Source organism: Petaurus breviceps, unplaced genomic scaffold (genome assembly GCF_028583685.1).
Source record: "Petaurus breviceps papuanus isolate PSGF00001 unplaced genomic scaffold, PetGlider_PUasm1.0 180, whole genome shotgun sequence".
Taxonomy (NCBI): Eukaryota; Metazoa; Chordata; class Mammalia; order Diprotodontia; family Petauridae; genus Petaurus; species Petaurus breviceps.
The window spans coordinates 1904901-1916016 of record NW_027185782.1 but is presented as its reverse complement, the minus strand read 5'-3'; the positions used below and the strand labels follow the sequence as shown (position 1 = coordinate 1916016).

Sequence of the window (11116 nt, the reverse complement as noted above, 5' to 3'; positions counted from 1 at the left end):
ACACCCAACTCATAGGACCCCTGGCCGAAGGGAACATTTGGTGGGGAAGGGATACCCAGGGACAAGGGAGGGGAGGCTCTGGCCAGGCCATGGCCCCTGGGCAGAGGGGCGATTCCTTGGCCTGTCCCACTGAGCCCAAGATTGTGCAATTCATTAAAAAAAAAGAAAAGAAAAGAAAAGAAAAATAATCAGGAGAATGGCAAATAGGAAATTATAGGCCAGTCTCCAGTCATAGGGATCATAGGATTTAGAGCTGGAAGGGACCTGAAGACACCATCTAGTCCAATCTAGTCCCTCATTTTACAGACAAGGACCCTTAGGCCCTTAAGAGGTTAGATGACCTGCCCACAGTCCCAAAGCTAGTCAGAGGCAGAGCTGGGATTCAAACCCAAACCCTCTGACTCCAAATCCAGCCCAGACCAGCACAGCTTTTTCCACCCCCCAAGGGAAGGGGTCAACGCTCTTGTGCTTCTTGTGTAGCCCCCTGGGGGTGACGCAGAGGGCCGGTGTGAGAAGGAACCCCGACTCCCCATGAGCACCCTGCTCTGAGGAAGGCCGGGGCTGGCTGCTGCTTTAATGAGGGCCTGGGGGCCATCTTTTGCCTGGCCAGCTTCTTCCTGTGCCTGAGCTGGCGGGCACTGTGCCTGGGTCCCCTCGCCAGGGAAGTGGAGGCCAGGAGGGTACTGGGGGGCATCGATGGGCTGTGTCCCCCGACTCTTTACTGCACAGGGGGTGCAGTCCTCTCAGGCCCATAGGGGAGCAAGCGGGCAAAGTCTGTGAGTGGACGGGGGCGTCGGGTGTGGTGGGGCTCCCCTGGGCGACTTTCGCTGCTGCCACTGCCACTGTTGAAGGTGTGTGTACGCCGCAGGGCCGGGGCAGCTGGGCCGCTCCTTGTCAGGCTCCCTGTGGGAGGGCTCCAGGGCCGTGAGAGGCTGTCAGTGGCTGGGTCCAGGTGGCCCGTAGGTGCTGACACTACCCGCCGCCTATCAGGGCTGGCATGGGGTGTGATAGGGAAGTCGACGTAAGAGGCCCGGCCTGGCCTGGCTTGGGAGGGGGCCACCCCACCCACTTGGTCCCGGCCCCCGGCCATTGCGGAGGGCAGGAAACGCACATCGCCACCTGCCTCTGGGTCTGGCCCATGCCCGCCACCACCAGGGTGCAGCAGGATGATGGAAGAGGAAGAGGAGGAGGCAGCACCAAGGGACGGGGCATTTCCAGAGGGCTCCCGGAGGACAGTGTGCAGGACTCCTTGACTCTGCTCCCAGCCACGCCGCTGCAGTCCGCTGGGGCAGCGTTTCTGCTGCAGCGGGGTCTGCTCAGGGGTGGGCAGGAGGCCTGAGGCGAGTTCATGCTGGCCAGCCTGCAACAAGGCTGCTTGGGGCCAGCCATTCTGCATGAGGGGGGCCAGCAGGGTTTCAGGGGGCCCGGCCCGGGGCCCGGTTCCCCCACGCCGCTCGCCCAGGCGGCTCACGCTCACCACCTGGCCCTCCCCACCATGCGCCAGGATTGCCTCCTTGTCCTTGCGGCGAGCCAACTCCCGCCGGTCTCGGTGCCCCACAAACCAGCAGACGCTGAAGCCTGAGACCACAGCCCCAATGACAAAGGCAGCCACTGAGGAAGTCACCAGCAAGTTCACAGACACGAGGCCAGCCCTCTCTTCCATGAAGCTTTCCCGAAGGAGCCCTGGGACAGATGTGGGAGGCAAGCAGGGGTGGGAGGGGTAAGACCCAAGCAGATGGCACCAGCCCTCTGGCCAAAGAACTGAAATTCCAGGGTGGGAACTGGGGCTGATGGGGACAGAGAAAAGGGGAGCTCCCATCCCACTGCCTTTCCTTGTCTTAGCTTGTTTTCGCATCAGTCTGCCTTACCTATGGTCCTCAGGAATCAACAATTGCCCTCAGCATCTCTCACCTTGTCCCATCCATTTCCCTTGGCCTCTGTCTCCCTCTATGTCCATCTGCCAGGCCTGAGAGCCTCAGTGCCCCAACAGGCTTGGTCAGACAGAGGCAGCACAGAGCATGATGGGGACAGGCCAGGACCTCTCCCCCTTTGGCCAGGGCTTGGATATGTGTGGGGTGGGAGGCTCATAAAGTTCCCCTTCCTCAGGAGATGTTGCCAGGCTGAGTTAGGTCAGGCCCTCTTCCTAACCCTCAAGCACTCACCAGTACAGTCTCCTAAGCCAGAAGTGCTGGCTCCAGAGATATCCTGGTCGAAGGCAGCCCTGTGAGAAAGCAGGAAAAAATGACTATTTATTGAACACCTACTATGGGGCAGGCACGTGTGCTAAGCACTTCGCAATCACTAGAACAGCCTGGGAAGTAGCTGCTGTTATTAGCTCCATTTTACAGGTGAGGAAATGGACGCAAACAGATTAGTGAGTGACTTGGCCAGGGTCACACAGCTTTTGTCTAAGGTTCAATTTGAACTGGGGTCCTCTTGTCTCTCCAGGGTTAGCGCTCCATTTCTTGTGCCATCTCGCTGTACTGTGGGGTGCAGGCTTCAGAGTACTACAGAGTCCCTTCCCCCTCTCATTCAGTCCCTTCTTGCATTGGGACTGAGTTTATCATTTGATCACAGCTTTAGAGCTAGAAGGAACCTCTGAGGTCTTCTGGCCCAGAATCTTTGTTTGACATATGAGAAAACCGAGTGACTTGTCTGAGGTCATATGGCTAGGAAGTAGCAAGGCTGGATTTGAACCCACACCTCTGGACCCCAAACCTATCATTCTGCTTCTTCAGTCTTTCACTGTTAGGGGCTGGGCGGGGACCCTGGAGGCTAAGGAGAAGGCTCCCCTAACTGCTGGGCGTGTCTCTTTGGAAATCCCTGTTTGTGGGATCCCTAGAATTCTCATTTCAGTAACACTTTTAAGACTTACAAAGTGCTTTCCTCAAAATCAACCTGTGAGCCCAGTCATCATGCTGTATCCCCATCATCTTACAGAGGAGGAAAATGGCACCCTTCAGAGGGGAACTCCAGTAGCTGCGGGGCACAGAAGACAGAGGGCCAAGCTCTGTCAGGAAGACTCATCAAATCTGGCCTCTGACACTTACTAGCTGTGTGACCCTGGACAAGTCACTTAACTCTGACTCAGTTTCCTCATCTATAAAATGAGCTGGAGAAGGACAAGGCAAAGCACTCCAGTATCTTTTGTCGAGAAAACTCCAAATGAGGTCTCGAAGAGTCAGACGTGACTGAAATGACTGCACAACAATGAGAGGAGAATAAATTGGGGAAAAGGCTGTGTCCACATAAGGCATCCAGAGGTAGCTGAAGGGTGACACCTTGAAGGCAGAGGGTCTGAGTCAGGCTCCTGACTTGGCTCTGTGACTTGTAGCAAGTCACTCAAATTCTCTGGGCCTGGGTCCTCAACTATCAAATGAGGGGGTTAGACTAGATTTTCTTTTCTGCTTTAAATCTTATGACCTGATGAATCTTGGTCTTGACATTCATTAAACTAATCTGCTGGAGGTCAGAGGCTGTCTTCATTAACCTGATCTCATCCCCAGCTCCTGCCCAGGGCTTCGTACAGAGGAGCAGCTTAGTCACTGTTCATTGGCACCTGGGGGACTTTGGGCTAGTCACTTATCCTCTTGGAGGCCCAGTTTCCCCATCTGTGAAATGAGGCCACTGGGAAAAACTCAATTCAATTTCAGTTGCCATCTATAAACACCTACTCTAAGCAAAGGTAGTTAGCAACCCTGTGGTCCTGTTATCTTCAATGTGAGAGAAGGAACTTGAATCCAGATCCCCTGAAACACATTGTTTATTGGACCACAATGCCAGGTCCCAAAGCTCAGAGATGCATACACTCAGGCCACAAATACCATTTCTATCTCCCCTTTCTCCCCAGGGATGACTTGAAGGCACTCTGGGACCCAATTAGTTCCATGTGATGCACAGAGAGGTATAAGCTCCTTCTCCTCAGTTTGCCCCATACCTGGTGCCTGGGGCCAGGAAGATGCAGGAGCCATCTGGTGTCCAGCCACAGTAGGGGTCCTGGCTGCCAATGCAGTTCCTGGAAGGCAAGAAGGAAAGGGGTGGGGGAAGAGGAAGGGAGGTAAGAGATCCAAGTTCCCTTCCTTAGGCATTGCATCAGGGGCCTGTCTCCCAGGCTTCCCCCAAGCCTCTAGCTTTTCCATAGTTCCTTTGTACCTCTGCTTCTCCAGGGCTCCCAGAGGACCCAGGTCACCCTAACTTCCAGGTCCAAGGTGAGGTGGTGTCCCCCCAAACTCAAAGAGTAGCCCTAGGCTCACAGAAACTCACTTCATGCAGCCTGAGTGCTGCTGACAGCGGGCCACGGGTACACGGACCACGCACCGAGGGAAGGCCACCAGCAGGGCACCTGCTGTGGGGTCAATCTCCAGACTCAGAAGCCTTCGGCTCTCCTCAGGGCCACGCCCACACCTGTCAGGAAATAGGATCAGCTGGGAAGGAGGAACTTTGGGCTGGGTTGGGACTGTTCTAATAAGCAACTCTCCCAGCCAGTCCTGGCAAGCTCCTAGGGAGATTGTGGCTGCCACAGCTCACAAAGCTCACAGAACCCCCAGCCCCCTAACAGGCTCCTCCCAGCATGTCCCCACCTGTCGGGCCGGTAGGTCTCAAATTCCTCCAGGAAGACGCTCTGCTCAGCGGGACCCCGGGGGCTGCTATTGGGTCGGATTAGGAATTTCAGCACGGTGCCTGTGTCAGAACCCAGGAACACAACGGTCTGGTTCCCCCAGGGTCCTGCACCGGTGTCCACAGCTACTCGGGTCAGCTGATGCCTAGTGCCCAGGGAAAGGAAGGAAGGTCAGAGCTTGGGTGGCTTCCTCCCTGGCCATGCCGACTAAGGGACAGCTGCATACCTGCCTTACTCAGATGGGCATACTTTAATGGGCATGCAGGACCATTGCCACAGGCCCATACAGCCTATTACATCTACCCAGGACACCTACATAGAAATACATGTGCACTGATCTAACTGCACATGCCAATAAACCATGATGACAATGCCTTTCTTTGTGCATATGAGGCCCCTGATACACATGATACACACATGTGGAGTGCTGAATACCAACACAATATATGCATATGCCAGTACCCACATACACACCTAAAACCAAGTTCATTGTTCCTCCTACATCCTATTCTCCTCCTGGCTTTTGTATTTCTCCTGGTGGAAGCACATTCACCCAGGTTCTCGTATTCCTAAAGTTGGAACCATGGACTCTTCCCTTTCCTCCACCCCGTACACACATTCAGTCATTTGCCAAGTCCTGCTGATTTTACCTATGGACAATCCTTTTATCTACCCACTCCCTTCTATTCTCTCTGCCCCCTCCTAATCCTGGCCCTCACTGCCAAGCAGAGGCCTCCTTGGAGGCCTTCCCACCTTCACACACCCTCCTGAGATCCAGCCTATGAAACATCATCTCTCATCTGGTCAGGTCTCACATCTCGGTCCAAATATCTTCAGTGGTTCCTTAGAACTTCCCAGATAAGGTTCCTGCCTGACATTTAAGGCCTCCCCCTGATCCCCCACACCTTTCTAGCCTCATCTCATCACTCTGCTCTAGTCAAACTGGCAGACTTTTGGTCTCCAAGCCTGGCCGAGGCTTTCCAGCCTCCTTGCCTTGGTTCCCATCCCATATGGCTAGAATATCCTCTCCTGGTCTCATCCTGGTGAACTCCTAGCATTGCCACCTTCCCCTCCCCCCCAGGCAGCCTCTCTCTCTCTCTCTCTCTCTCTCTCTCTCTCTCTCTCTCTTTTTCAATAAAAACCTCCAGTCTCTCACTGTACTCCATTGGCTCCTCCCTCTTCATTTCTCACCCAGCTCTTCACACCTCTGGACTTCTTCATTGTCCCTTCCCCTTGCTTTTCCATTTCATTTGGTGTGTTGTCTTAGATTATGAGATTGTAAGCCCCCTGAGGCTTGGGATGGTCTTTGTTTTTATTTGTGGCTGTATCCCTAGTGTATAACACTGCTCCTGGAACAGCCAGTGGTGAGCTGATATCATCCCTCCCCACCTGCATACCACCAATAAACGTAATAGTCAACATTCGACTAGGAAGAACACACACACACACACACACACACACGCACACACACACACACACAGTAATACTAGATGACCCAGATATAATCAGGAAACCCCCTTCTTCCCCCAAACTCCAACACTCCCTTTTTTTCTCCACTTCCCCAAGCACTCACCGAGCAAGGGTACGCACAATCCAGGGGGCGTGGCCCAGTGAAGGGACGGCCTCATCCATAAGGGGGTGAGTCTTGACAAAATTGAGGATCTCATCAGGGAAGGCAGTGGATGCATTGTAGGGCATTCCAGGAGCTGCACAGAGCCCAGGCCTGAGGGAGGAGGAGGAAAAAGGTGAGGGACCGGTCAGGGTCCAGAGGGCTGACATATTGCTTCCACTGAGCCCTGGTATCTTGGGCTAGGAGTCAAGGACAACTGACTGGGGTCAGAGGGCATGGGCTCAAATCTGGGCTTTGCCACTTATTGGCTCCCTGTGACCCTGGAGATGTTACTTGCCCTTTCTAGGCATCTGTTTGAAACCCATGGATCTCTCCTCAGAATAATGTTTTGTTTTGTTTTTCTGAGGCAATGGGGGGGGGGGGGGTTAAGTGACTTGCCCAGGGTCATACAGCTTAGGAAATGCCAAGTGTTTGAGGCCACATTTGAACTCAGGTCCTCTTGACTCCAGGGTCAGTGAGTGCTCTATCTACTGCACCACCTAGCTGTCCCAGAATAATGTTTTTAAATGGATAAGATAAAACACACAAGATTACAAAGGAAACCAATTATATTAAAATATAGTTATCAAAACTTTTTTTAAAAAAGTTCCTTGACCTCACGTTAAGAACCCCTGGACTTGATGATCTCAAAGGAACTTTCAGCTCTGATTTTCCTATGACTTGAGTTCTAGCCAAGTCTTTGGTTTATTCCTGGAGCTGTCTGGCACTAAGGGGGCAGGATTGAAAGCCACCTCCTGGCTTCCCTGGCTTCTTCCAGGACCCAGCTAGAAGCCCACTTACTGGAGGACGTCTTTTCTGATCTGCCTTAATTCTAGCATCTTCCTTCTGCTATCTCCAGTTGATGCTGTATATATTTTGTTGTCCATGTATCATGTTGCTTGCATGTTGTTTTCTTCCTTAGAATATATGCTTTTGCCTTTCTTTGTAACCCCAGAATTTAGCACAGTGCCTGGCACATAGTCTGCACGTAAATGCTTAAGTGACTCACCGAGGTTTGGGTACCAGTTCTTCAGGCACTGGGGTCCAGATGGACTCTGGAGACTTCTGTTCTCGAAAGCGGCCCTCAAAGACAGCTGCCACCTGGCCCATGTCAAAGGCGCACACAGCCGAGCCAGGGATACTGTATTGGGAGAGGGGTATGAGGATGGAGAGGTTACAGCAGAGTTAGAGACAGGAAGCTGGGGGCAAGGCTAGGGGGGCACAGGGGAATTAAGTAGTGAGTTAGGCACATGGAGAATTTAAGTGCTTGGGGATCTGGGGACATGGAGAGTTGAAGCTGAGGTAGGAGAGGAGGGATAACATGCAAATTTGGGGTGAGGGCTAGGAGCACAGTGTGAAGAGGCCACTCAAGGGAGGTGTGCCCCGAGGTGCCTCAGTGGGGACAGAGAGAGCTTTGGGTGGCCACATGGAGGGGAAGCTAGAGTCTTCCACTCAGCTCGGAGGTCCTGGAGCTGAAGGACACCCAGCTAACAAGGCTATGAATCGGGGCCCATCTAGCGCCATCCCCTGTCCTAATGACCTGTTGCTGGGGGTAGAAAAGAGGGCCAGGATCACAGGGCGGCCTCCCAAACTGAGGATGCCAGTGGCGGCCTGGAGGACGTTGAAATAGAAGTGGGAGTCTCCGGGCACAGAGCAGTTGAGTCGGGCCTTCAGGAAGGATGTCCATTGCTTCTCCAGTACTCGGGGGGAGCCACCCACATCATTCTTGCACACTCGACCCACACGAGACACCACAACCTATGGGGTAGCCCTGGTGGGTCACATATCCCATCCATCCCCTGACCTAGCCTGCCTTGAACTCCCACATGATGGAAACCAGTGAGACAAGGCAGTCTTATATAAAGAACCCAGATCTGAAGTCAGAGGGATTGTGTTAACATCCTGACAACATCATGAACTCACTGTATGACTTTAGGCAAGTCACTCCTTTCTCTGAGTCTTCTGTTTCTCAGCTGTAAAGTGAGGCGTTGGACCAGATGACCCTAAGATTAGCCCTTACAGTTCTAAGGGTGGGATTTGGGGGTGATTTCTTTTTTTCAATGAAGAAACATACAAGTGTGGTGCAGGAGAGAGAGACTTGGGTTCTGGTCCTATTTCTGCTACTGGTGTATCACTTTTTCAAGTCACTTTCCCTCTCTGGGGCCTCAGTTTCCTTATTTGTAAAGTGGGGAGGGAATAATCCTTGCCCTGCCTCCCAAGCCTGTTGGGAAGGTCCACTGAGATAACAGACATGAGTTATTTGGAAAACATCAGGCCCAGCATGAATATAAGAGGCCCCTGTTCTTTCCTCATAGTAGCTAGCTCTGGATTGGGCACACTTGCTCTGGTAACCACTATAGGTTAGACCTCAGGCACTGGAGACTCCACAGCCTGTTTCAGGGTAGCATTTGGCTCTCTATTCCCTGCTTCTCCTCCTCAGTCAGGGACTCACCTTCTCTAGGTAGTTGAACTCCATGGCAATCTCTCGGAAAAAGAAATACACATGACTCCCCCACTCCACGGCATGGACAAAGTAAGGCTCTGTGGGTCAAGGGATGAGATGAGGGGAAGAGAAGAGAGGTCAAGGCCTAGCCTTTCCCATGAGGTGAGACACTTCTTAGGTTGAGAACTTTTATGACACATGAGACAACTGGACTAGGCTCCTGAGGGGGAAAAGGGGCTTTTAATTAGGACAAGGGAATTTTTTTTTGTAGGGGGTGAGTGGGGAGAGGGGGTCAAATTCTACAGTGAAAGGATTTCAAAGACCATCCTGCCAAGATTCCAGCTCCCAGGCCTATCATGTGAAGAGTTGAGCCTTCTATCTATCATAACTAAAGACTTTTATTATGGTAGGGGATGCAGTCTGAGATGCCTTTCATATGAAGAGCTGAGCCTTCTAGCATCACTAAAGACTTTTATTATGGTAGGGGATGCAGTCTGAGATGCCTTTTACATGAAGAGCTGTGTCTTCTATCTATCATCACTCAAGACTCTTATTATGGTGAGGGATGCAGTTTGAGATGCTCTTCCTCCTCCCCTCCCTGGCTTCCCACCTTTGAACCATTTGGAATCATGCTTGACTGTTCGGAGTGTGGGGCTGTCGCCCAGACTTCGGTAGATGACAGCATCGATGGCCAGGAAGTCCGTGACTGTCGCCGTGAAAAGCATCCCACCTGGGTGGGGATAAGGGAGAGGCAAAGGAGTGGGATTAGAGACATCCAAATTCTAAGCACTCACCAAACTGTCTGTGCAATGGGAGGGCCCTTCCCTGGCCCACAGTATGAGCTATGTAAGCTTACAGTAGTCATTCACCCATCTATGGTCCTTTTTCTCATCTGTGTAATGGGTGAACCCTTCCCTCTTGGCTTTCTAGGGTGGGCATTGCCTCAGTCAAACTGAGACCTGTTAAAGACCCAGCTTGAAAATGTCAAGGCCCTCCGCTGCATCCTGGGTTATCTCTCGTTGTCCTGATTTATATCTGGCCACTGGACCCAGATGGCTCTGGAGGAGAGATTGAGTCTGGTGACTTTGCACAGCCCTCCCTCACTTAAATCCAATTCACTTGTATGTCCTGGCATCACCTCCCTGATGTCATGGTCCTCTTTGAGAATGAAGGATTACCACCATCAATGGCAACCAGGGCTCATACACAGACAGAAGGGATGGGGGAAATGGATGTGGCATAACTGGCCTTTATACAAAAATTCCTCCATAAGGGAGATGTTCATAGATGGCTGGTATTTGAGTCTACTTCACCAGAGGACCTAAGGAATGACCAATGGCCTCACACTGAACCTCAATCTTGGCCTAAGGCTGAGCCTGACACCAGAGTTACAAGCCAAGGACACTCACCAGAGAAGAGGGCAACATTGGCGTGCTTGGGGTCATATGGGCACCGAGCCATGCCACTGATGTTGTCTCCCATAGGCTCTAGGGTGTCCATCTGTAGGGGCCAGGAGTGGCAAGAGGGCTATGAGTGACCAAGAGTTTTCTCTCTTCCGCCCCAGCCTGACAAGGTCATTCTACCTGCCCACCCATTTCCAAAGGGGGAAAACATCCATAAATTTCTTTGAGATCCAGAGGGCAAATCCCAAGAGTGGGCTTCTCCTTCTGTTCTGGATCCAAAGTCAGAACCCACAAGCCTAGACTGGGCAAACAGTATAGCCTAGGTTGAGGGTAGGGTTAAGTGAACAAGCAGGGCTGGGATTTATAATCTAGCTGGCACAGCCCTGGGGTAGCACTGGCCCCATCTGGGGCTTCTACAGTGTTACAACAAATGTTTTGCCTAAGACAAGGTAAGAACACCCCTCACCTAATGGCATGGCAAATGGTAAGTAAGGGTAAGGGCAGTGGCAAGTAGGGCTGGGATTTAGGCTATGATTGGCACAACCTTGGGATGGGAGTATGGGCAGCACCAGGTAGGGCCAAGACTCACACTATAGTTGGCACAGATAGGGTTGAATGCATTGGATCCACACACGAAGAGGGTGTGATCATCTCGAACCAACAGCACCTTCACAAAATTACGGCACTCGCCCTGAGGAAGAAGAAAAGCATCACGGGGGCTGTGGGGGAAGGCTTAGGGCCACCTGCCATGACAATTCTGGGGGAAGGGGCATGAGTATTAAGATGGCCTTCCCTGTATGGGTCTGGGATGGGGAAAAAATGATCTTACCTCCTGCTTCCCCTTCATCCGACAGATGTTGATGTCATTTGGATTTGACTGCCAGGTCAGCTTCTGGGGAAACAGAATTAGGGCCATAAGGCTGGAATGGATGGGGCTGGGGGGTTTTCAGGTAGGCGTGTGTGTGTGTGTGTGTGTGTGTGTGTGTGTGTGTGTGTGAGACAGAGAGAGAGAGAGAGAGAGAGAGAGAGAGAGAGAGAGAGAG

The 11116-nt window shown here is 52.3% G+C and overlaps 1 protein-coding gene across 4 annotated transcripts in view; it reads right to left on the bottom strand.

Annotated features, from left to right (window-relative positions):
- Window positions 1-6: 6 nt before the first annotated feature.
- SEMA6B (semaphorin 6B) overlaps window positions 7-11116 on the bottom strand; it is a 44705-nt gene continuing 33595 nt past the window's right edge. For all 4 annotated transcript variants that reach the window (XM_069086778.1, XM_069086779.1, XM_069086780.1 and 1 more), the window contains 13 exons: window positions 10903-10965; window positions 10663-10764; window positions 10080-10170; window positions 9281-9400; window positions 8680-8768; window positions 7768-7985; window positions 7237-7368; window positions 6192-6341; window positions 4581-4763; window positions 4264-4404; window positions 3938-4015; window positions 2163-2221; window positions 7-1683 (listed from right to left, as the gene is read on the bottom strand). In XM_069086778.1, the coding sequence (XP_068942879.1) occupies window positions 719-1683; window positions 2163-2221; window positions 3938-4015; window positions 4264-4404; window positions 4581-4763; window positions 6192-6341; window positions 7237-7368; window positions 7768-7985; window positions 8680-8768; window positions 9281-9400; window positions 10080-10170; window positions 10663-10764; window positions 10903-10965 (2391 nt within the window). In that variant the 3' untranslated portion in view covers window positions 7-718. The remainder of the gene's footprint in view (window positions 1684-2162; window positions 2222-3937; window positions 4016-4263; window positions 4405-4580; window positions 4764-6191; window positions 6342-7236; window positions 7369-7767; window positions 7986-8679; window positions 8769-9280; window positions 9401-10079; window positions 10171-10662; window positions 10765-10902; window positions 10966-11116) is intronic.